Genomic DNA, 20,867 nt, shown 5'->3' with positions numbered 1-20,867 from the left:
GGCTGCTACCCCTCCAAAGACAAAGCGACCTTCAAATTATCCACCTGGGGCTTCAGCTGTTTAGGCGAAGCAGACCAGTCTTCGTACTTGACAATCTCAGAGTCAGTCACAACAAACAGGTATTCTGCAGCGGTTGATCGGACCTAAAACCCAGCTGTCAGTACCGTAAATCCATAGGTATGAGATCTAACGTACCTTTGGGAAAGGATGCAAAAGCAATCCGGTCATCTTCTTCAAAACACCACCTCGTAACGAGTCAATCCTTGATAATGCAGCATAGACTTTGACTGCAGCTTCCAATCGAGCTATATTTGCGGATCTGAAATGTGCTTTCTGGACTAGCGTGAACAACTTTCGGAAACTAGAAAGAAGATGTCAGGGGATGATGTAGATATATAAGCAACGAAGACAAGTTCACAAACCTTGGGTCTGGGGCTTCCGGGATAACAGGAATGTAGCTATCAATCAAGAATGCAACAAACTCGACTGCAGGAATGGCAAAACGGTCATCTTGGAGGTTGTCATCTAGAACTGTGGAAAGATCCTGCAAGAAGACCATCAATATCTCCTGGCGTCGGGATTGAGATTGGGAATTGAGGAACTGGGTCAGAGCCGAGCGAGATGCTCGGACGAGACCTTCTGCTCCCGAGATAGCAGAGGTAGCAAGTCCTTGTAACAAAGGAAGACGAAGCCAGTCAACATCCTGTAAAGTAAGTAACTGAGCAAAGTACTCTTGTGATGAAACATGACTGAAGTGCTCGAATTTCCTGTTTCTGTTAGGACCATCCTGAAATAGTTGCGTTATTGGCAAGGTAATCGATTACCTTTCAAGTGGGGGTAGGTCCCCTGCTGATTCCCAAAAGTCCTGCAGAGAGAGCCATGCTTGTAGTCTGACCTTGTCGAGCTTTTCGCATGCAAGGCGGCAAAGACACCCAACCAGATCTTGAATAAGTGGTGGGCGTGATGTTGTTTCCAATTGTCCTCGAAGTAAGATGCCGACTGCTTGTATTGCCTCGACTCGGATAAGAGATCCAATATCGCCTCGTCTGTCAGTGGTGTAATCATTCAAGAAATCGACAAAGTTGCTTGCAACTGTATCAGTAGTAGCTAAGATCTTGTCAGCCTGTTTTCGTACCAGCTAGAGAACAAGAAGTATTACCCATATATGGCAAGATACCGGTGGCCAGGCACTTGACAGCTGCAACCCTTTTCTCGATGACTTCTTCCTTCCCGGTGTAATGAAGAATCTCGGTGACGATGTTTTCTTGGACATCACTCTGTGCTCCGAGTTGCTTGAACACTGTACCGAGTGCTAGAATTTGACCACGGCCCGTCGGCATTCTCCATGAATCACGGAGATGAGAGAACCAGGTACGCACAGTTTCTTCCTGCTTTGATGGAGATAGGAGAGGGAACAGCTGTGCCAAGGCAGTCGAAGATGCTTCAATCGAGATATCATCACTTCGAGAAACACAGAGGGAGAGAATGTGCAGTGTTCGGTTCAGAAGTGATTCTGAAGGTTGAACCAGACCTGCTATGGTGGTAGACCGAGAGAGTGAGGAGATCAAGCAAGATGATGCCTCTGCTGTCAACTCGGGGCGTGAAGTATGTAAGGTCAAGTCATCATCGGTAGGGCTTGACGCAGAACCAAAGATATCCCAGATATTGGCAACTTGAGATGAAACAGCCCTGGCTTCAGGGGTATCTCTCTTCTCCGTTGATGTTTCCCATTGTGAGGTAAAGGCATCGACCGTGGCAGCAATAGATAACAGACAGCCATGTCGTGATTCTACATCATGCCGAGAGATGCTGGAGAACATTTGCAGCAATTTATCTAGGACCAGATTCATGGTTTTGAATAGCTCTTGAGTACTCAAAGTTCCAATAGACTTAGCCGCATGTCTTCTAGACTCGGCGTCTGGAGAACCAATACCTCTCCAACCCATCAAAGCCTCAAGAAGCGGACTCCAGTAAATCAGATCCAGATAGGCTGTTGCTTTAGCAACATCAATTAGTGCACGAGAACGTCTTGCGACGGCATGATAATCCACAACCTGCACGAGGGGAATGCCCTCCGCAATGGTATTGGGGTGACGGCCGATCAACTCTTGTAGCGCAGCAGACGACCCACGTCGGATGTTCCCAGATGGATCAATACAGGCAGCACATATGAGTTCCACGGCCAGCTTTTGCAGAACATCGACCTCCTTCTTGCCATATTGTGACACCACTACCTGGGGTTGCAATGCCAGAAGTTCTTGTGTTGTATACTTTCGGGACATGGCCCAAACACCGAAACATGCCGCATCTCGAACACCAGTTCCCACAGAGCCACCAGTAGAAGACCTTTGCTCGAAGCACAAACCAGACACAAGTGATTGAAGAATCTCAGGGAGTTGGTGAATAGGAGGTGCCCGGCGGAAAAGTAAATGTGACAGTGTCAGGATTAATCCTTGCCATCGCTGGGCATCGACTGCACTGAGATTACGCTTCAGGGTGTGTGTGCCAATCTTCCGTGCTTCAAACGGAGTCACGAGGGAGCCATCGTCAGTTTCGAAGAGGATGTTCTCCCCCAGCGAGCCAATGACCGCCTCGGTGACCTCAGTCGCCATTTCAGGGTCTAATTTCAATGTGATAATGCTGAGTGCTTTACTCGCGGCAAATCGCACAGGCGTATCTTTGTCGGCCAAAGAGACCAAGAAATGATCGATTGCATCTTCCAATATGGTTGATAACTGATCATCCGTGATGTGGCGGTCACCTCGCTCATTCAAAGACAAGGCCATGGCTGTGATGTTGCGGATGATCTTGACAACAATTTTTCTCGCCAACGCCGAAGACTGAATCGTCGTAGATATTGGAGAATTCCCCTGGAATACACCGGAAGTCTGCTGGAAGACATAATTGATCAATGGAGCAAAGTCTTCTACCTGGCCGGATGCGCCCAAGCGAGCAATGAATGTGAGCACTCCAATACAAGTATAGACAGACGGTGGTTCGACATTCTCCGTCGGCTGGATTGTAGCGAACGCCCACTTCGTCAAACCTGTAAGCATACCGAGAGCTTGCATGTCTCCACGCAAAGCCAATCGTGCCAAAAGCGCTGTCGCTGCCTCGCGTTCTTTGCCCGATGCACCAATATAGTGCAACGACAAGGAAAGAACCGACTTGGCAACCATAGGAGTCTCAGATGGTAGCCAATCCAACTGTTGCAGATTGTCATAGGGCACCGGAATGTTATCTGATGATAAAGAAGACAAGTCGAAAGGAGCAAGCAGAAGATGTGAAAGCCAGACCAGCATCACATAGCGTTCTTCCCAGATGAGTCGCTGGGTGTTAGATTCGACCAATTCCTCGGAATTGGATAGCCGGACCGCATCCCATTCGATGAAGGCCCGAATCATTGAATCAAGATATTTCGGCTCATTGTTCAAGAACCTGCTAATCACTTTGACGCCACGGACTTTGCAAAAAGTGTAAAGTAGCCTGCAGATAGCCCTTGGCAGGGGATATAATTTTCCTGCCTGGGATGACTTCGGCGAAACAGAGCCATACTGGGTGCGGTGCTTGATCAGATATGCTAGAAAAGCGTCCACTAAAGGAGGCAGCAATGTCTGCAAATGTGGATCTAAGAGTTGAGGCCACTCTTGAAAGGGTTCAAGCTGCAGATATCATCAGTAAATGCAAACAGAGACATAATCAAGAGGGAGCTATGTGGTGCGTCTTACAAGGCTAACAAGCTTCTCTGTTTTGGTGGCCTGCGCCCATTTACGTGGGGTGCGGAGGGGAGTCCCAGTTTGAGCTCTCCACAATAGCAAGGGCAGCTTTGCCGAAAACTCGGACACCAAATCCCCAGAGGCCCGTTGAAGCTTCACGTCTCGATCCTCGGCGGCATCCATGGTGGAATGCTGGGTGATGCAGTTGAAGATTGCGGTGTTGGGAATAGCGTCAACAGCGGGACCGGTCATGTGACGCCTAAGTATATAAAAGGTTTGCTATTTCGCTCACCATACGAATTCTTCTAGATTTACGAGCAGACAAGAGATCAAGAACCTTTAGGAGAGACCTGCGTACGGTATGTACTTTTTCCCATCGAGCTCTAAGAGAATATTATGAGAAAAAGACATCTAACCAAAAACATAATAAGGCCGATGCTTGTTGTTTTATATTCTTCGTGCATGATATGATATGTTCCGTGGCTGAAGCTCTCCATGATCACATCCGCTCTACCGCTTCTCGGGATGCCTTCGCCCAGTCCACCATTTTGCAGAAATAAAAACCCTCGATCAACACAATGATCGATTGGCCGATAAAAATTCCACACCATAGCCCGAAAACGCTCCAGCCTAGGCCAAATGCCAAAGCAATGCCCAGGGGCAATCCTACGAGGTAGTAGATCGAGAGCTGAACATAACTACCCAAATCTGGTCGTCCCACAGCCCGCAGCAAGCTATTGAGGGAAGTGGCCACGGCGTCAGGAATTTGAAGGACGGCACCCACTGGAAGCAAGAAGAAGATCAAGTGCCAGACCTCGCCAATATCACTAAATAAGCCAGGGATGACTCTCCGCAGAGCAAGAACCACAAGCATATTTGTTATGCCAGCACCGAAGGCAGCAAAAATCATGACTTTGGCTGATGTTGCTGCACGCTGTAGGAGACCTGCTCCAATCAGATAGGCAATGTGTGTGCCACCAGCAACAGCGATGGAAAATGAGATTTGAAAGGCAAAGTCTGAAAGGGTCGATATAGCAGCCTGGGCTGCGAGCTCGGTCGCACCTAAATGGGACGAAATGAGTGTCATGATTTCCCACGCGAGGACCTCGGCTTCGATCATTAGCCAACTCGGTATAGCAAGCTTCAACATTGGACCCCAGCCTCGCCACATCTCGGCAGAAATGGGGTGCCAGCACTCAGAGCCCTTAATGAAGATGACGTAGAATGCCAGAAAGACAGGTAGAAGACTATTTGCGACCGCAACAGCGATAGGCGCACCGATGAAGCCCCATTGCAGTCTCTGGAAAAGAAGGGATATCAGTGGATGGCTCGAGGGAGTTCTAAGGATGAATAACATACCCAAACAAATAACCAGCCCATGAAAATATTCAACGTAGAACATACTACAAGAACTAGCAGACTAGCACTGAATAATCCCTGTGCCTGGAAAAATCGCTTTCCGGACTCAAAGCAAGCATAGCTAGGAGCGCCCGCGATGGCAATTTTCAGATACAGCCCTGCAAGAAGGGCTGTCTCCTGGGCTTCAGATGGTAGAATGAGGAGAAATATTCGATCCGCATTCCACCATATAGCCCCGATTGGAATTGTGAGGACGAGCATGAAAAGCGTCAGGCGTTGAACGTGAAGACCGACCAAGGTCAAATTCCCTGAGCCATATGCTTGAGGACATAACGTATCCAAACATGTTGATAGGCCTTGAAAGACAAAATATCCAGTGATCTGGGAAGTCATGTTGGCCAAGCTCACGGCGCCGATTTCTCGTTTCCCCAGATGGCCCACCATGAAGATGCTAGAGCCCGTCAATGCATGTTGAAGTAGGAGCGATACCATGAGGGGAGCCGAATATCGCGAGATAATCGCTAATTCCTGTCGCCATCCTGACTTCTTGGAATTGTTTGCCGCTTCTGGGTCGACGTTGCGCAGCAATGGGGAGGATTCTATAGCCCCATGGTCTTCGGAGATCATCGCGGAAGATTTTTTTAGGGCGCCGGGAGCTCTCCGGATTCCTTAAAAACACTCTATATTGTTCTTTAGATTGCGTTCATTGGGATACAATGACAAGAATGGTTCAAATTGAAAACAGAAAGGAAAAACAAGTATTCAACAACAAAAGTGGAGATTTGACGAATCAATCCTTGCATTGGTCGCGACACCTCCGTTGGCAATAGTTGCGTCTGGCATGAACTGAGCTCCACTGGCATACATGTATTCGTAATTGTGAACCTATCATCTACTACCATAGCACAATAAGGGGGAATCTAATAAAAAAAAAACTCCGGAAAAGACACGAGGCACGACTATTCTTGTTCTACGTATAGGAAAAGGTTATAGCACGTCGTTCAGTGAAGTAATTGTACATGGCTCAAGCGCTAGATTGCCAACGAGGGTTCGAAAATTCCCGGGAAAGATATGCATATAAAACTGGAATGATTATGGCAGGGTATCTCACGGCTGAATGAACTTAATCTCTCGAATTCGCAGGAATCCTGGAGGAAGACCATGGATACTGTTCCCTTCCCAAGCTTTGTTTGATATATATTTCGAGAGCTCTTTGTGGCATGCTAAAGGTAGTTTCAGCCAGAGAGTCTCATAGATCTCGAGGTAACATGATGAGAATCAACGGTCAGGATCTGGGGAATTCATGGCAGGGCCATCAAAGATCGAGGCCACAAACCTGTGATCGTAGGCCTTTGCGAGTTTGGTCACGGTCCTTCTGATGTGCATGATGATGATCGCGATAGCCAGGGTGTTCCAGACATCATTATCGAAATCTGAAAGGTCGAAATGACCAAGGAACTTGATTCCGTGTGTTAGGGTTTGCGGATTGGGATTGGTGTCCAGAGAGATGACAGAAAGAACAGGCCCACAGAGAACGAGCCCCATCAATGCCGGCCAGGCTTCTTCACCATCATGGGATCCAGCGAGTTGGCTCTGCCAGGTATTCGATAGATCCTCCAATGTTTTGGCAACTTTATTAAAGGCTTCTTTTGGCTCTTCGTCCTGAGGTTTGCGATAGATAACGTGCACAGGGGGTGTGTTCGGCTGCACCCTGACACCGGCATCGCTCAATGCCCAGCGCAGGTATTTCTCTATTGACTTCTTGATGTAGATTGCAGGACATATGTCAAGGATATTGCAGTAGTCCCTCACATTACCGCATATCTTTAAAAGCTCCTGGAATGCGCGGATGGCGTAAAACTCGGAACACTTATCGTTTTCAAGGATAAAGTTGGATTCGTTACGTTGAGCTTCATCATCATTCCCAGAAAAGAACAGTGACTCTGGAAGGGTGGAGAAATCTTTCTCCCAGTGTCGGTGGATAGTTGGCATGCAGCCACGAGTAAGAAGTTGATGAGCAGTCCGCTGTTCATCTGGTGACAGGTCGTGGCCCTGGGGGAGTTCTACTGCTTCAAGTAGGCGCTTTGCTCTTTCTCGGGTCAGCTTATTATTGAGCAGCTCATCGCGCTCTCCTGTCGGAATGATGTATTCTTCCTCGCTCTCGTCGAGGTCACTTGGCTCAGACATTGACCTATCCGATTCCCATGTTCCCTTCTTCTTCTTCCTTCTGGTCTTTCCGACTTTGGGCTTAATCGAGCGGCTGTTCTTGACCGAGGGATGCAAAGCAGCTCTCTTTACTCGCTTCGTACATGGTGAGGAAGAAGCGTCGCTGATATCGCTGTCACCACCATCACTCGCAATAGAAATCTTGTATTCAGGTGAGGTGGGCGGCTCGGAGTCCCATTTGTCGTCCTCATTGACGTCAGTGTCCTCAGACCGCTTGCGTTTTGTTACAGAATCCTGTGGCTCAAGCTTAACTTGCTTAGCTAGATACCGAGGCTCTGTTTCCTCGGGGAAGAAGGCTGTTTCTTGGGTTGAGGTCGCCTGGTATGGGAGTCAGTAATATGTAAGTGAGAAAAGAACTAGTGAGAGAGAGAGATAACTAAGTTCAAAGTGATATAATAAGCCAAGATAAAGACAAAACTTACAATCTGACCATGTTCGTTGAACTGAACAATCGTGTCAGGAAGAGTGTTGAGCGACGGGGAAGGACGGTCAAGGGGAGTAGGTGCAACCGCCGGTTGTGGCAGGATCGGGGTAGCAAGAGAGGGAGAAGGAAGTGATTTGATCATAGTGTCGGATCCGTGGGGGGAGTGGTGAGTTGCACGGAATCCTGAAGGCACCTGGTCGTGGGAAATATTGTCCTCCCACAGGAAACGTCGAATCTCGGGGTCGTTGTCCCAAGTCTCGTTGAACCAGGCCGGGGTGGATCTCGATTCTGAAGTCTCAGAGAAGTCGATGTAGAAGTCAATACCATCGACTTTGGGTCTCACATTGTTGGCGGGAGACCCATCCATAGGGTGTGTCACGTTTTTGAGCCATTCCCTGATGGGATGGGAACTTGACGGCACTTGGCTCGCCTTTGGGGTGTATTCTTTGTTGCCCGAGGGCGAGGGTTCTTTGTTTCCCGAAGGCAGGTTCTCTTTGTTGTTCGAAGTCACGGTCTCAGCTGATTTAGTCAAGGCCCGATAGCCCCGACGAAACAGGCGTTCAATCTTTGGCAGCATCTTCCAAATAGACCTCGGTAGCTTGATCTATTTCTGGAACAAAGAAAAGTGGTTGGATGAACAGTTTTGAAAAGATTTGGTAAATTAGAAAAGAAGAAGAGAAGTAGAGAAGAAGAGAGGAGAGGAGAAGAGGACAAAGGTAAACAAACAAAACGTGTGCTCTCGCAAGAGAGGAAGGCACGTTTGGCTTCCTATTTGGGAAGGAACGAGGTAGGGCAGCCTTCAACGGGAAGGGGCGGGGGCAGACACATGTGAATCTAGATGTAAGTGAATATAAAACCATGATCCAACTACAAAATAGACAGATGGGATATATTATTTCGTATTTGTATCTCCCTCTCTTCATACCACGAACCGCTAGAACATAAAACCGGACATAACGCGCACGAGTCCCTGGAGGGACCTACGCTATCTTCATAGATCTTCAAACTTCGTCATTTCTCATCAAACTCTCTTAAAACCACTTCACACAATTCCCATATGGGAACCCGCCCCTTCTCCATTTTTGGACATCAAATGCCCGACATAGAATAGAGTCATAAACCCGACCAGTCGGAAAGAAAACTTAGACAGAACAAAAGAACTCGAGAGGGGAAAAATAGAGCAAGCAATTTAGATAAGCACACAAAGAAATCGAGAAAGCAAAAGCAACCTGAAGGTTTCATTAACCATGGTATCCGGCGATCGAAGCATGTCAGTGAGGTCCGATCCACACCTGCACTTAAAAACGAAACTGAAATTGGGTATGTTGAAGCAATTTGAAGAGCGAGAAGTGCTGGAAAGGGCGGAGGACCCGCAGCGCCCTGAAGAAACCGGACGTGTCGGCATTAAACCCCCCATGAACCGAATTAACACTCTCGTCAACAACTTGTGACAGGTGTCCAAGCGAGCAATAATTATCCCGATCACACGTCGGTGGAATCAAGCAAAGTCGGCAGTATAGGAGAATCCGCGGAATTCTTCCTGCATGGCTTGCGAAAGCACTAAATAAAAAGGATCGGTTAGTTAAAATTCATCTCCCAGCAAGCAGATAATAAAGATCTTACCAGATTGTACAGGGGTCAGCACTGGAGTCACACTGGTGAACTCCTGGTCGAAGTTGCTGGTATCGGTAGGACTGCTGATTGTAGGAATGAATGGCGGGGGGACCCGCTTGTGGTAGATATCATCCCAGTTGATGTTGCGGAAGAAGGCATGAGACATCACTTCTTGGGCATCGGTGGGACCGGAACCCAGACGCAACTCGGGCTCACGAGTCAACAGCTTCTGGAGAATCGACACGGAGTCGCGAGGCATATGAATGGGGTAGAGAGGCTCGTCGGCAAGAATGGCATCGTAAATTTCATCCTCATCTTCACCACGGAATGGAGACTGCTGCAAAAGCATCTGGTAAATGAGGACACCGAACGCCCACCAATCCACAGCCCGTCCGTACTTCTTGTCCAGCAAAATCTATGACAAAGTTAGCTCATCGGTACTGCAGAAAGACATAATAAAACCTGATCCCACTTACTTCCGGGCCCATGAATTCAGGAGTACCGCAGAACGTGCTAGTTGTACCACCATACCACATGTTTTCCTTGCAAAGACCATAATCACCAATTTTGATATGGCCATCCATGGTCAACAAAATGTTATCGAGCTTCAGATCACGGTAGATGACACCGTTCTCGTGGAAGTACTTGAGTGCCAAGCAGACCTCAGCGGCATAAAACCTGAGAGATGTGAGCATTTTCAACCGGTAAAAGAACAAAGACTAAGCGTAGGACTTACTGTGCCCTCTTGAGGCCGAATTGGCCACGCTGAATGTGTAGCATGAGATCACCACCACTGATATACTCCATGACGAAATAGACACGAGTTTCGGTCTGGAAACAAGCGTGCAAGTTGAGGAGGAATGGGTGACGTTCCTTGTTGGCGATTAGGAAAACACGCTTCTCGGACTTGGTGCTCTCCACTTCATCGTTCTCGATAATGAATTCCTTCTTCAACACCTTGATGGCATACAACTTGCGGGAGCTCTTTGTTTCAGCCAACATGACCTTTCCGAAATTACCTTTTCCGAGAACAGCAAGGAAATTGAAGTGATCCAATCCAATGCGAGCCTTTGCCTGCGCTGCAGCATCGTCCTTGATAGGAGGTGCAACTTGCTGTTGGGGCATCTGTTGCTGGATGGGCTGTGAAGGTGGTGCCATTGGATAAGCCGCAGGCTGCACCGCCGTAGCCTGGGGTGGAGGCTGCTGCGGGAAATTGGCATAAGCGGACGGGTCATAATGGGCGTGTTGAGGCTGCGGGGGTGCCTGGGGTGGCAGCATAGGACGGCCCATTTCAGCTAAGATTTGATTAGTACCAAGAGTCTCTCTTCAACGCATAATCAAAAGTTGCATACCTGGGGCTTGCTGGGGGCTACGTAGCCCGGTAGCTGCAGCGGCGGCCGCAGCGGCGGCGGAAGGTCCAGGAGGCGATTTCGGTGGAATCTGTTGGCGCTGTGCAGCTTGTGCAGCAGCTGTTGGTGACTGTGGGGTTACGAAGGAGTTAGTGGCAGCGCTTACCGCTTCTGCGGAGGGTTGTCTAGGAATAGACCCGTAGGGTCCTTCCATCGGTTTCTGGGGATAGGAGAGGGCAGCGTTGTCTTGAGGGGGCCCCGGGGGACCGCCTGCTCGAAGGGTACGGTTGCTGAGGCCAGAACTAACAGAGGCAGACTTGTTATGATTCTTGGTACGAATCAACGTCTCTAGAATTTGGTTGGCGGCTTCCATCGTCATTCCACAGAAATCGGGCACAAGATGAGTGCACTGAGCATGACACGTAAGACCACATTCTGTAAAGGAGGTCAGCATGGACTAGAAATAAGCTGCGATGTCAGTAATATTGCCTACCAGAGCAGCGCTTAGCATTTTTGCGTCCAAACGGAAGGAGATAGCCGCAGTGACAGCACCAGTTCGCAGAGATGTTGGAAAAGCCTTCGAATCGGTGGGGAATACGGTGGTTGATTTTCTCCTCGTCCGGATCGGTCTCGTAATTGGCTTTGCTGATACACTTGGTGACAACCTTGGGGTAACACTTTTTGTGGCAGGTGTATTTGCAATCCGCACATTGCATGCCGGCAGCATACTTGAGGAATTCTCCACATAGTGCACAGCGCATAATGTTGTAAAACTGCTGGGTGACGAACTTGTGGCCCTGCTTCTCGTGAACCTCCTCCTTCTTTTGGCGCACGGCACCTTGACGATTAAGACCAATGTCAAAGGGACGGCGGTCTTTTAATTGTTTGGCTATATCCAGTTAGCACATAGGGTCTCTTCTTCGGGGGTCAATGCATGTTAGGCTTACCGAAGCTCATTTGAAGTTGGACTCGGCCAACCGGTTCTAGGGCAAACCATGAATCGATCGTCACAGTCGGGGGAGCATTTGAGCTCTCGCCACCGTGTCCATGTGCACCGTGTCCCGAGGTGCCTGGTCGTCCTCCGGAGCCAGGGCCATGTGAAGATCCCATAGGAGAACCAGCCTGGTCATGTCGAGGGGATCCACCATCGCCCATCTTATCTGCGGATACCCAGCCAGATGCGTTGAGCTCTGTCTCAATCTTCTTGCGACGCATCTCCTCTGCGATGTCAGAAATGCGCACCCAAAGCATACCGATTGGTACCGGGCGATCTCCCGCCTTGTCATAGACAGTCAATTCAATCTCGTTTGCCTTATCGATGTCCATGGAAAAGCTTTCGTCCAGCCATTTATCGTTCCGGGTAGCCTTGGTCCTCGCTTTGATCGTGTCTTCAACCTTGACGACAATGTATGTCTCCGGTCCTCGAGAAAACCGCGAACTGGCCGCATGGTCCACGTCCTTGACCGCATGGATGCGCATTGTCAGCAGACCCGTCAGCGGCTTGCGCATGTTCGGAGTACTAAGACTCTCATCTGTACCACCAGTTAGTAACCATGTCGCGTTATACTTGTAGCAAAATTGCTATATTCTCATACCGTCTGGCGCATCGCCCGATTCAATATCCACATGAAGATCCTCGTATCGCTTGAGCGCCTGCTTCAGAAGCTGAATCTTTTGGTTGCTCTCAATGCGACGGCCCTCGGCATCAGCTCGGCTCTTCCGGTCGCCCTCATCCTGGTACAAGCGGACCATCTTTTCAATACCGGCTTTATATTGCATTTCCACGCTCAGCTTGAACTCCAATTGGGACAGCATGAGCTGGATCTTCGGGCCGAGGTACGGAGTGTCATACTTGATCAGATCTGAGACATAGCCATTCATATTAGCATTCCAAGCGATTTAAGCTCAACGCAGCATTTCCGAACGGATGTAAGAACGTACCTAGCTTCGTGTAATTGGGCCGCGCCTTTGGGATCGGAGCATAAGGTCGAGGATCGGCGAATGGGGCACCGGAAGGCATCGAGCCAGAGCCGCCCTGAGTGTAGTGTTCACCTTCGCCATGGCCTTTGGGCGGGGGAGCCGGGCCTCCTTCCTGGTTCATCTGGCGAATTTGTAATTCCCTCATTTTCTCCTCCAAGTAGGCGATATTCTTGCGACCATCGCGAATGTTGGCATCGACTCTCTGTTGCACGAGGGGATTGTCGGTCGACTGCCGCATGTTACTGGCAGCGGTGATGAGGGCCTTCTCCCGCTCGATCTTGCGGAAGACCGAGGCGATCAGCTCGTCCCCATCCATGATGACAGGTTTGACGAGGGCAAAGAGCAAGGCTAGCTCAAAATTCAAGGGTGCGCTTGCGCCAGGTCAAAGTGGGTTGTTGGTGGGAGAGTATTCGCGGGGCTGTTGTTGACAAGGGGCGCAACGGGCACGGGTAACTAATGCCACTTCGGAAAATGTGAGACAGACTGCCCGCGATGATCGCCCAGTTGGTTTACAGCCGAAATTGAATTGATAAAATCCAGGAAAAAGCAGATGAAAGAAAGAGATCGATGGAGGTAAGAAGAAAGAGAATCGTTTAATTTTCCCCGATGGATTAGATCCAGGGAAGAAGCCCACGCGGGAGTTACTGGGGAAGCCCGTACTACCACGCACCTCCGATAAGGAAGTGGCGAAAAGTCGGGTTAGAGCACAAAGTAGTAACAGTCCATACATACGAAGTAGGTACATGTGCATATATCTAGGGCTATATCTTAGATTAAGATACATGTAGCTATGTCTACATATGTACGTGGTGATACCTGCTTATGGATTGCCCAAATCGGGCATACTCTTCCCTATGTAGGCTATCTACAGACACACGACATCGTATAGGACACACATACTTCCGAAGCCTTTGACCAGTGATCGACACGCTTGGCACTTCACCGTACAATATTGTAATTGGAAGTGTCACCGCCTTGTCAGATTTCTCATCGGGCACAGAGATCGTGCCACTTACCCCTTACTGTATACATTGAGGGAGATCCTGGTGTCTGATGATTTAGTCGTCTCTCTGTCTTTTCGGCTTAGAATGGTGATGTCACTCGTTTCACAGCCAATGGATGAAGACACGGTAGATACATTGCAAGGCCAATGCTCCGAATTGAATGCATAGGGCATTAATTTTACATCTACCATTATCGTGCAGATTCAGCCCGATTTATGGAGCATTAGATCCTACATTTGTCAGCTAATGAGAATGAGGTGATGATATATAATTTTGGCGAAATGTAAGATCATTCTTCTGCTGGAGACAATAATATGAAGCAGGGGATCGGTCTATATTGCACCCTATTATCGGATTCTAATCACGTTCCAGGAACATTTGTAACGGAAGGTATCTATCTACATAGTACGCTGGACTAGTTATCGAGTGAAACCGCAATGAATAGACCCTATATCTTATCCTTTGTGCGCCAATACCACGCGTACTACGCGTAATAATCCACGCCTGCTATCCAAACAAACCAATTCACCCCAATCTTGATTTTCTCAGTACCTAGTAGGATACAAAACATATATAATTCTCCTGGTGGTGAAATCCTATCTATAATACAGCGCGTCTGCCATCATGGAGGGGGTTTCTCAAAGTGGTTGACCTATTTGGACGGGTCAAATGGCACAATGCCTCTGTCGGCAAATGCGTCCGTGATAACTTGAGGTTTGAATGATTCCTCACGGATCTTAGGGAGGCCATTGATGAAGGCTGTTTTCTCATCATCGGGATCGTCAATCATGTAAGCAATAAGGCCTTGACTTCTCCAATACTGCTTGTAATTTTTAAAAGGTTTGCCGTCAAAAGGCTGCATGAGATGTCCTATATTGGGCGGAAAGCTGAAGGGAATGATCTTGTGTTGCTCGCAAAACTGGAGGAACTTGTAACTCAAATATTGAGGTTGGCCCCTGAAGAGTAGGAGACGAGATTGACCGTCCGCAGTGCGATCTTTGGTCTGGCGATGGAAACACTCGATCCACTCGCACGCAACCTGCTCGTTAACCCGGCCGCTCGGGTTCACCATGAATACAGCTTTATCGGGAGCTCCTCCGTATTCCAACCACTCGTCGTAATAGTGGTCGCCTTGAATAAGGATAAATGGATCGGCTGCCCATCCATCGGCGGCAATACACTCGATGGTGGTTATCCATTCACAGTAGGTTCTAGTTTGATGAGAGGCGAATCCCAATCCCATACTGGTAACGACCATTTGGGGTTTCACTCCCTCGCCAATTTGGAAGATAGTGTCGTCGAAATTGTAGATATTTTCTGGGGAAACCCCGGCAATGACAGCTTTCAGACGTCCATACCAATGTTCCAAGGTCTCCTGATCTGATGCATCGAGACGTTTTTTCTTGACTGATCGTGCTTTAGGTGGCTTTAGGTCATCTGGCAGGCGCTTGATGAAGCGATCAACCCATGCCTTGCTGACAGTGGTGTCGTTCCCATCTCCGTTAAGAATTTGGTTTGCGCTTGTGGTGATGAGGGGTCCCATAGGAAGAGCGAATAGCTCCTTCACCTGCCGAATCCACTGAATCAAGATGTTCTCTTGTACGTCATCAAGTGAATTGGGAGCTACACGAGCTGGACGAGCCGGAACGCTGTTCAGTTGCACTTGATCAGTAGGTGCAGTGATCTCTCGTTCTAACGCGGCGATATTTGGCTCATTCAATGACCGAGTAGGGGCAGACGTCTTGGAGACGCGTCCATTTGTTGAATTGGGACCCTTGGGCATGTTGACTGTACACTACTCACAAAGATGCAGATTAAACAACAACGCGAGGCGGCTCTGAAAGGCGGTGTGTCAAACTACCATGATATTGCCGAAGTTCACGAGGTACATCGCGAACTGAGTTCTTAGCAAGTCCAAAGTCGTTCAATTCAATTTATAGTCTGAGACGCCTGGCCTTTAGTTCATCTTGGGGGACCACGACTTGGTAGGCGGAAGAGAGAAGCTTGCAGATCAAGGGAGCCTTCTTGTGAAGGATATTCAATATTGCCGCATTTTGTACCTGATCAGATATAACCGTAGACCCAAGCCCCCGGAGGAACATTGAATGAGTAAACTTCTCCTTCAAAATGTTGATTTGATCCCATACCGGCACAATCTTCCAAGGTTATGAGGCGACTAGAGTAAATGCGGGCAGGGGAAACCTGCCCCACCGATAAGATCAGTTAATTTCCGGAGAATTATTTCCTTCCAAGGTTCCCAACTTTCTCTTGCACTCGATCTCTGCATTCGTGACCATAAATTTCAATTTACATCTTCAACAATGGGACCGCCTCGCCGAAAGATGATGGCTACGGCAGAGGGAACCTTGACCCCTCCAGACGAGTTATCCGACACTCAGCAGATCGTGCGAGCAATCAAAGCTACCGGAAACAACATCTACCTAGTCGAACAGACAGACAAGAAGCAGATGCTCGTCGAATTGCCTGCACGATTCCGCTCGGCTATCTGGATCAAGCGCAGTTCGTACCTCGTGGTCGATACTAAGGGCCAGGAGGAGCGGGAAAATAAAATTGGAGGGGAAATTGTCAATATCGTCAGGGACGAGAAGGCTTGGAGGAAGGCTCGCTTTTGGTATGTGATTTCGATTAAGAAGCATGGACTCGTTCGCTAACTGGAACTGCTTTCCCACAGGCCTAAGGAATTCGTGAAACAACCCGTTGTATTGGCTGCTGACTCTGACGACGAAGAGGAGTCTCGTGTAGGCCAAATGCCTTCCTCGGACGAATCAGACTGAATGATCGCCTTTCAAAGGCATCAAGCGTTTGTTCAATGGCTGCTACGGTACACAGGATTCAGTGCTATCAACAATGATTCTCGAAATATGCACACCTCAGTATGGATTGGGGCCAGGATATCTCTCATTTTTGGACAATCGCCTCGCCGCGGCTGCTCCCCTTCTCAATCTTCTTAACTACCTCGCTCTATCCATTGAAAAACACGCCAAAGACCTGGACCGCGAGTGACAACACCACAACCGTCGAGCTTGTGTTTGTGCTGGGGAAAACGTTCCAAGCCCACTCTTGCAGCGCCCATAAGGCGTACATAAGAATTGGGTGGAGACCTGCGCGCCAGAGAAGAAATGGGGTAGCCCACGCGAGATACGCGAAAAACTGGTAATGCAAGGACCTGGCACATAGCATTCCGATGGCCAGTGAGCTCAACATCACGGTCATAGTGAAGGATTTTGGGAGTGTAACTGTCTTTTGGCGTCCCTGGAGAGTTTCCTCGAGGAAGGGAACCATGTCCGACCCTGAAGGCTTTACCCAGTTTTTGAAGAAGATAGCCAACAAGGATAAATGCAGCACTAGCAAGCCCACAGAGAACTCCGTTGAGAGGAATGTCTCTTCTCCCACAAACCGCCAGTTCACTGTCCATTCGAACACAAATTGGCGGGATAGCTCAAATGCTCGAGAAAAGTAGCCTGTACTGTTCGTCTGGAGGAAGGGAAGCGCAAGCAGGAGCTGTAGTTTCTTTCGTTAGCTCACTCTCCAGAACGCATTGACTTGATAAGAACCCACCTGGATAAGAATAGCCATAGCTCCAAGCGAAAGACTCCGCACCAATCCCAAACTGAGAAGGGTGACGACCGCAATGGCAGGTGCAAGCAGCACAAGTGTCATTTTAATTGCAACTCCAAAAGACCACACTGCAATCCCCGCCGTCCAACTGCGTCTCAGACACAGGTAGATAGCGAGCCACATAGCGAAAGTCGCGGCCGCATCATTAAACATACGCAGGACGAATATGCTATGTAGCCGTTTGGACAGAACAAGGAGCGGGAAAAGGTAGGGAGGTGCCCCCGTTTGTCTGTAGCAGGCAACTACCACAGCCAGTGTAGCCAGGTAGAGCACGCCGAAGAGCACCTGTCCGAGGAGAATATCACGGCCTTGATTGGTGATGTGATAGAGGAGGGTGTAGATGTATACGTGGGCGGCGGGGTAGACGAGCGGACCGGTTGAGCCTTTGATCAGGGTGTAGTCGTGTTCACCGGAGATATATAGAGAGACTTGCTGCATATATGTCGACCAGTCAATCTCAGTGTCTGGGGTTGTTGCTCGGTTAGCTAGATCTGGTTCGGTACCCGATGGACGCGATCTTACAAGCGATTTTCCATATGACGAGAGTGCAGAGTAACGCGTCGCCTAGAATGAGTAGAGCTGCAATCCATCTTGTGTGACGCTGATTAGTGAGCACGTCGTAGACGAAGTTTTTGTCTGTCGATGCCATGGCGAGATACGGTCGATGGTTGACGGGAAAAATATTCAAGGTGGCTGGAGCTGGCTCCGCCGTACTAAATAAATGTCTGCAACTAACTGCATTTAAGGTGGGGGTAACACCTTGTGGGTAAGGCAATTGTCTGAATTTCAACTATTTCTAGTCTTAATATAATTGGTATTTCTTTTATACATCTCACTATACATAGAGAATACATGTTGTAGGTCTAGCTCGCAGGGTGTTTTTTCCAAACATTCACCGGTCCACCAAACCCTTATTGTCAAATTCCATGGTATCATTAAAAAAGCCGAGAAAACAAAGTGCAAAAAGATCGAAGGAGGGCGTCGATGTGCACGCACTATTGGTCTCCTTCGGACAGGGCGGTTGACTGGTGGTGGGCATTCGCATGGATATCGCGGAAGCCCAGCAATTCCCCAATAACACCCTTGGGTTTGGGGACAGGACATTCTCGATTGATGTGTGAGAGTTTCTCTGCTTCCGCCTTCATCTGAAGGAATGTCGAGACCTCCTCATCGACAACATCTGGCATAGGCTGACCCAGCTGGATGCCATCTGGGCCCACTTCACCATCCTTCCGTCGTCTGCGTCGGATGCGTGGTACTTGTTGTCCATCGGCTGTCATGGTCATCTCCGAATCGGCAAAGGTACGTCGTGGGGCCGGGCAAGGGAAGACGTGCGGCATGCCCACGACTAGGAGAGATGCGAGGAGGGTGCCGGCGAATAGGCCGGTGGTTGATCGCGACCGAGGATGTAGATGTGGTGGCATTGTGTGTGAACTGAGAGAGAACGAGTATTGATGTTCAATTGAGACGAGGTAGGCGTGGCCGACTGTTTCTGTAATTTTTCAAGCCATCGGAGGGCTCGGAGTGGGCAGGCTGGTATAGTCGGACAAGAAGAGAAGGAATAGCAGGCAAAAGGAGGTCAATTGAATGTTAAGTGAGAATTATTCAAGTTGACAAACTTTTAAACCTCCGATAGCAGATGTAAAGGGTCACAAAGGAAAGAGTGCGGAGAGAAGACGAGAGCGAAGGGCTTCGGGTGCATCTAATCTTATCTGGCTCCCGCGTGATTGGATATTCCGCTTCCACCAAGTTTCTGCGTCGCGCATCAGAGCTTCGCGAAGATGAGACTGTATTTTTCGGAGAACTGAGCCATCTGATTTCTATTTAAGGGGGTTTCTTGACTTCGATAACAGTCCCTCTTTCCTTCCCCCTCCACCCTCTTTCGACAAGATGAGTAACCTAGACCGGTATGGCATCAACCCCTCAAATCTGTAGCCCCCATCGTTCACCGTCAAGCTAATGTTTTGTTTCTCATAGGGCGATCGAGCAGCTGCGGGCCTGTCGCCTGATCCCCGAAAGCCAAGTGCGCGAACTTTGCTACAAGGCGCGTGAGCTCTTGATCGAAGAAGGCAATGTCGTGTCCGTTGACGCTCCCGTGACCATTTGCGGCGATATCCACGGCCAATTTCACGATTTGATGGAACTATTCCGCGTCGGCGGCGATGTTCCTGACACCAACTACCTTTTCATGGGCGATTTCGTCGACCGTGGCTTCTACTCCCTTGAATCCTTCCTTCTCCTCCTTTGCTTGAAAGTTCGATACCCCGATCGCATCACCCTAATCCGTGGCAACCACGAATCACGCCAAATCACAACAGTATACGGTTTTTACGACGAATGCATTCGAAAATACGGCAGCGCCAATGTATGGCGGTATTGCTGCGAAGTATTCGACTACCTGGCCCTGGGCGCGATCGTGCTAGGCGCAAGCTCAGAGCTAGTACCCACCTCAGCATCATCAAACGAAGACGAGCTGGAAATAGAAGTATTGGATTCCAAAGGCGTGGTCACGATGAATACATACCGACCGCGACAGCGTTCCTCTTCCGAAGCATCCTCAGACTCCAGAAATATCTCCCCGCCACGAGACATATCCGCCGCCCCAGGCCAGGCTGCCGCACCCTCACGATCGGGTGCACCGGGCACAGGCGCGAGCGGTGATGGCAACGGCAGCGCCGTGACTAGCCGGACTGGTGCGGTGCTCTGTGTACACGGTGGATTATCACCGCTCATTGACTCTGTCGATAAAATCCGACTGATCGACCGCAAACAAGAGGTGCCACATGAAGGTGCTATGTGCGATCTGCTCTGGTCAGACCCGGATGAGATTGAAGGCTGGGGGTTGAGCCCGCGCGGGGCTGGGTTCCTCTTCGGCGGCGATATCGTCAAACAGTTCAACCATCTCAACGGCTTGTCTCTTGTCGCGCGTGCACACCAGCTTGTGATGGAGGGATATAAAGAGATGTTTGATGGTGGCATCGTCACTGTTTGGTCTGCTCCGAACTACTGCTACCGCTGCGGCAATGTTGCCGCTATCCTTGAGCTGGGTGAAGACACCAGCGGCGGTGGCACTGTCGCTCGCAGTAACGGTGAATATGGTCGGAGCAACGGCATCGTTGCAGATAATAGAGTCGTCAGCCCAGGAAGGAGATACCGTGTCTTTGAGGCTGCAGCGCAGGATACGCGGGGCATGCCCGCGAAGAAGCCTGTCGCTGATTATTTCTTGGTAAGCTCTTCTTTTCTTTTCTGTTGTCTTGACTGATATCATTGTACTAACAACCATGCCTAGTGATACCATCCCATGCACCTTTTTTTTTCTTTTATATCTTTCTCTTTCAAGTAGCACTCGGGAAGTAGCATTTTACACCTTTGTGCTGGTTTTTGAGAACTAATGATCATCTATGACAAATCTTTTGATAACTGCACTTGTGAATGTCTTTGTCTGTAAATTGATCGTAAGATTTCGGGACAGAAATTTGTAGATGGCATGTCCATCAACGCCGCGAAAATATAAGAAGCCCCTCAAGTGGTATCAAAAATCGCACGAGATATGTTC

General features: G+C 49.1%; 10 protein-coding genes across 10 annotated transcripts; 3 read left to right on the top strand and 7 right to left on the bottom strand.

The window, feature by feature from the left end:
* Positions 1 to 5: 5 nt before the first annotated feature.
* Positions 6 to 3,968, bottom strand: N7518_001871 (tubulin-specific chaperone D; the record flags this gene model as incomplete). Its single annotated transcript, XM_057182799.1, has 6 exons — positions 6 to 143; positions 196 to 361; positions 423 to 767; positions 825 to 1,092; positions 1,160 to 3,662; positions 3,729 to 3,968. The coding sequence occupies 6 exons, from the start codon at positions 3,966 to 3,968 to the stop codon at positions 6 to 8; spliced, it is 3,660 nt and encodes a 1,219-aa protein (XP_057044249.1).
* A 247-nt stretch (positions 3,969 to 4,215) lies between these two features.
* Positions 4,216 to 5,702, bottom strand: N7518_001870 (MATE family efflux transporter; the record flags this gene model as incomplete). The annotated part of the gene is made up of 2 exons (XM_057182798.1): positions 4,216 to 5,016; positions 5,121 to 5,702. 2 exons carry the CDS (start codon positions 5,700 to 5,702, stop codon positions 4,216 to 4,218), a joined length of 1,383 nt encoding a protein of 460 aa, XP_057044248.1.
* A 651-nt stretch (positions 5,703 to 6,353) lies between these two features.
* N7518_001869 (uncharacterized protein) lies at positions 6,354 to 8,302 on the bottom strand (the record flags this gene model as incomplete). Its single annotated transcript, XM_057182797.1, has 2 exons — positions 6,354 to 7,619; positions 7,724 to 8,302. 2 exons carry the CDS (start codon positions 8,300 to 8,302, stop codon positions 6,354 to 6,356), a joined length of 1,845 nt encoding a protein of 614 aa, XP_057044247.1.
* A 670-nt stretch (positions 8,303 to 8,972) lies between these two features.
* On the top strand, positions 8,973 to 9,176 carry N7518_001868 (uncharacterized protein; the record flags this gene model as incomplete). Its single annotated transcript, XM_057182796.1, has 1 exon — positions 8,973 to 9,176. The coding sequence occupies one exon, from the start codon at positions 8,973 to 8,975 to the stop codon at positions 9,174 to 9,176; it is 204 nt and encodes a 67-aa protein (XP_057044246.1).
* A 47-nt stretch (positions 9,177 to 9,223) lies between these two features.
* pkcA (protein kinase c) lies at positions 9,224 to 12,984 on the bottom strand (the record flags this gene model as incomplete). Its single annotated transcript, XM_057182795.1, has 9 exons — positions 9,224 to 9,285; positions 9,349 to 9,754; positions 9,816 to 10,017; positions 10,076 to 10,634; positions 10,692 to 11,123; positions 11,182 to 11,577; positions 11,636 to 12,220; positions 12,284 to 12,550; positions 12,630 to 12,984. The coding sequence occupies 9 exons, from the start codon at positions 12,982 to 12,984 to the stop codon at positions 9,224 to 9,226; spliced, it is 3,264 nt and encodes a 1,087-aa protein (XP_057044245.1).
* A 1,340-nt stretch (positions 12,985 to 14,324) lies between these two features.
* On the bottom strand, positions 14,325 to 15,455 carry N7518_001866 (transposase; the record flags this gene model as incomplete). Its single annotated transcript, XM_057182794.1, has 1 exon — positions 14,325 to 15,455. One exon carries the CDS (start codon positions 15,453 to 15,455, stop codon positions 14,325 to 14,327), a length of 1,131 nt encoding a protein of 376 aa, XP_057044244.1.
* Positions 15,456 to 15,993: 538 nt separating this feature from the next.
* On the top strand, positions 15,994 to 16,467 carry N7518_001865 (putative eukaryotic translation initiation factor eIF1a-like protein; the record flags this gene model as incomplete). Its single annotated transcript, XM_057182793.1, has 2 exons — positions 15,994 to 16,304; positions 16,365 to 16,467. 2 exons carry the CDS (start codon positions 15,994 to 15,996, stop codon positions 16,465 to 16,467), a joined length of 414 nt encoding a protein of 137 aa, XP_057044243.1.
* Positions 16,468 to 16,654: 187 nt separating this feature from the next.
* On the bottom strand, positions 16,655 to 17,960 carry alg3 (dolichyl-P-Man:Man(5)GlcNAc(2)-PP-dolichol alpha-1,3-mannosyltransferase; the record flags this gene model as incomplete). The annotated part of the gene is made up of 3 exons (XM_057182792.1): positions 16,655 to 17,194; positions 17,252 to 17,775; positions 17,834 to 17,960. The coding sequence occupies 3 exons, from the start codon at positions 17,958 to 17,960 to the stop codon at positions 16,655 to 16,657; spliced, it is 1,191 nt and encodes a 396-aa protein (XP_057044242.1).
* Positions 17,961 to 18,306: 346 nt separating this feature from the next.
* On the bottom strand, positions 18,307 to 18,735 carry N7518_001863 (uncharacterized protein; the record flags this gene model as incomplete). The annotated part of the gene is made up of 1 exon (XM_057182791.1): positions 18,307 to 18,735. One exon carries the CDS (start codon positions 18,733 to 18,735, stop codon positions 18,307 to 18,309), a length of 429 nt encoding a protein of 142 aa, XP_057044241.1.
* A 451-nt stretch (positions 18,736 to 19,186) lies between these two features.
* Positions 19,187 to 20,573, top strand: N7518_001862 (serine/threonine-protein phosphatase; the record flags this gene model as incomplete). The annotated part of the gene is made up of 2 exons (XM_057182790.1): positions 19,187 to 19,218; positions 19,289 to 20,573. Exons 1-2 carry the CDS (start codon positions 19,202 to 19,204, stop codon positions 20,571 to 20,573), a joined length of 1,302 nt encoding a protein of 433 aa, XP_057044240.1. The 5' UTR covers positions 19,187 to 19,201.
* Positions 20,574 to 20,867: the final 294 nt, after the last annotated feature.

Source organism: Penicillium psychrosexuale (genome assembly GCF_028828465.1).
Source record: "Penicillium psychrosexuale strain IBT 29551 chromosome Unknown utg000002l, whole genome shotgun sequence".
Lineage (NCBI taxonomy): Eukaryota > Fungi > Ascomycota > Eurotiomycetes > Eurotiales > Aspergillaceae > Penicillium > Penicillium psychrosexuale.
This window is presented reverse-complemented; position numbering and strand designations above follow the sequence as displayed.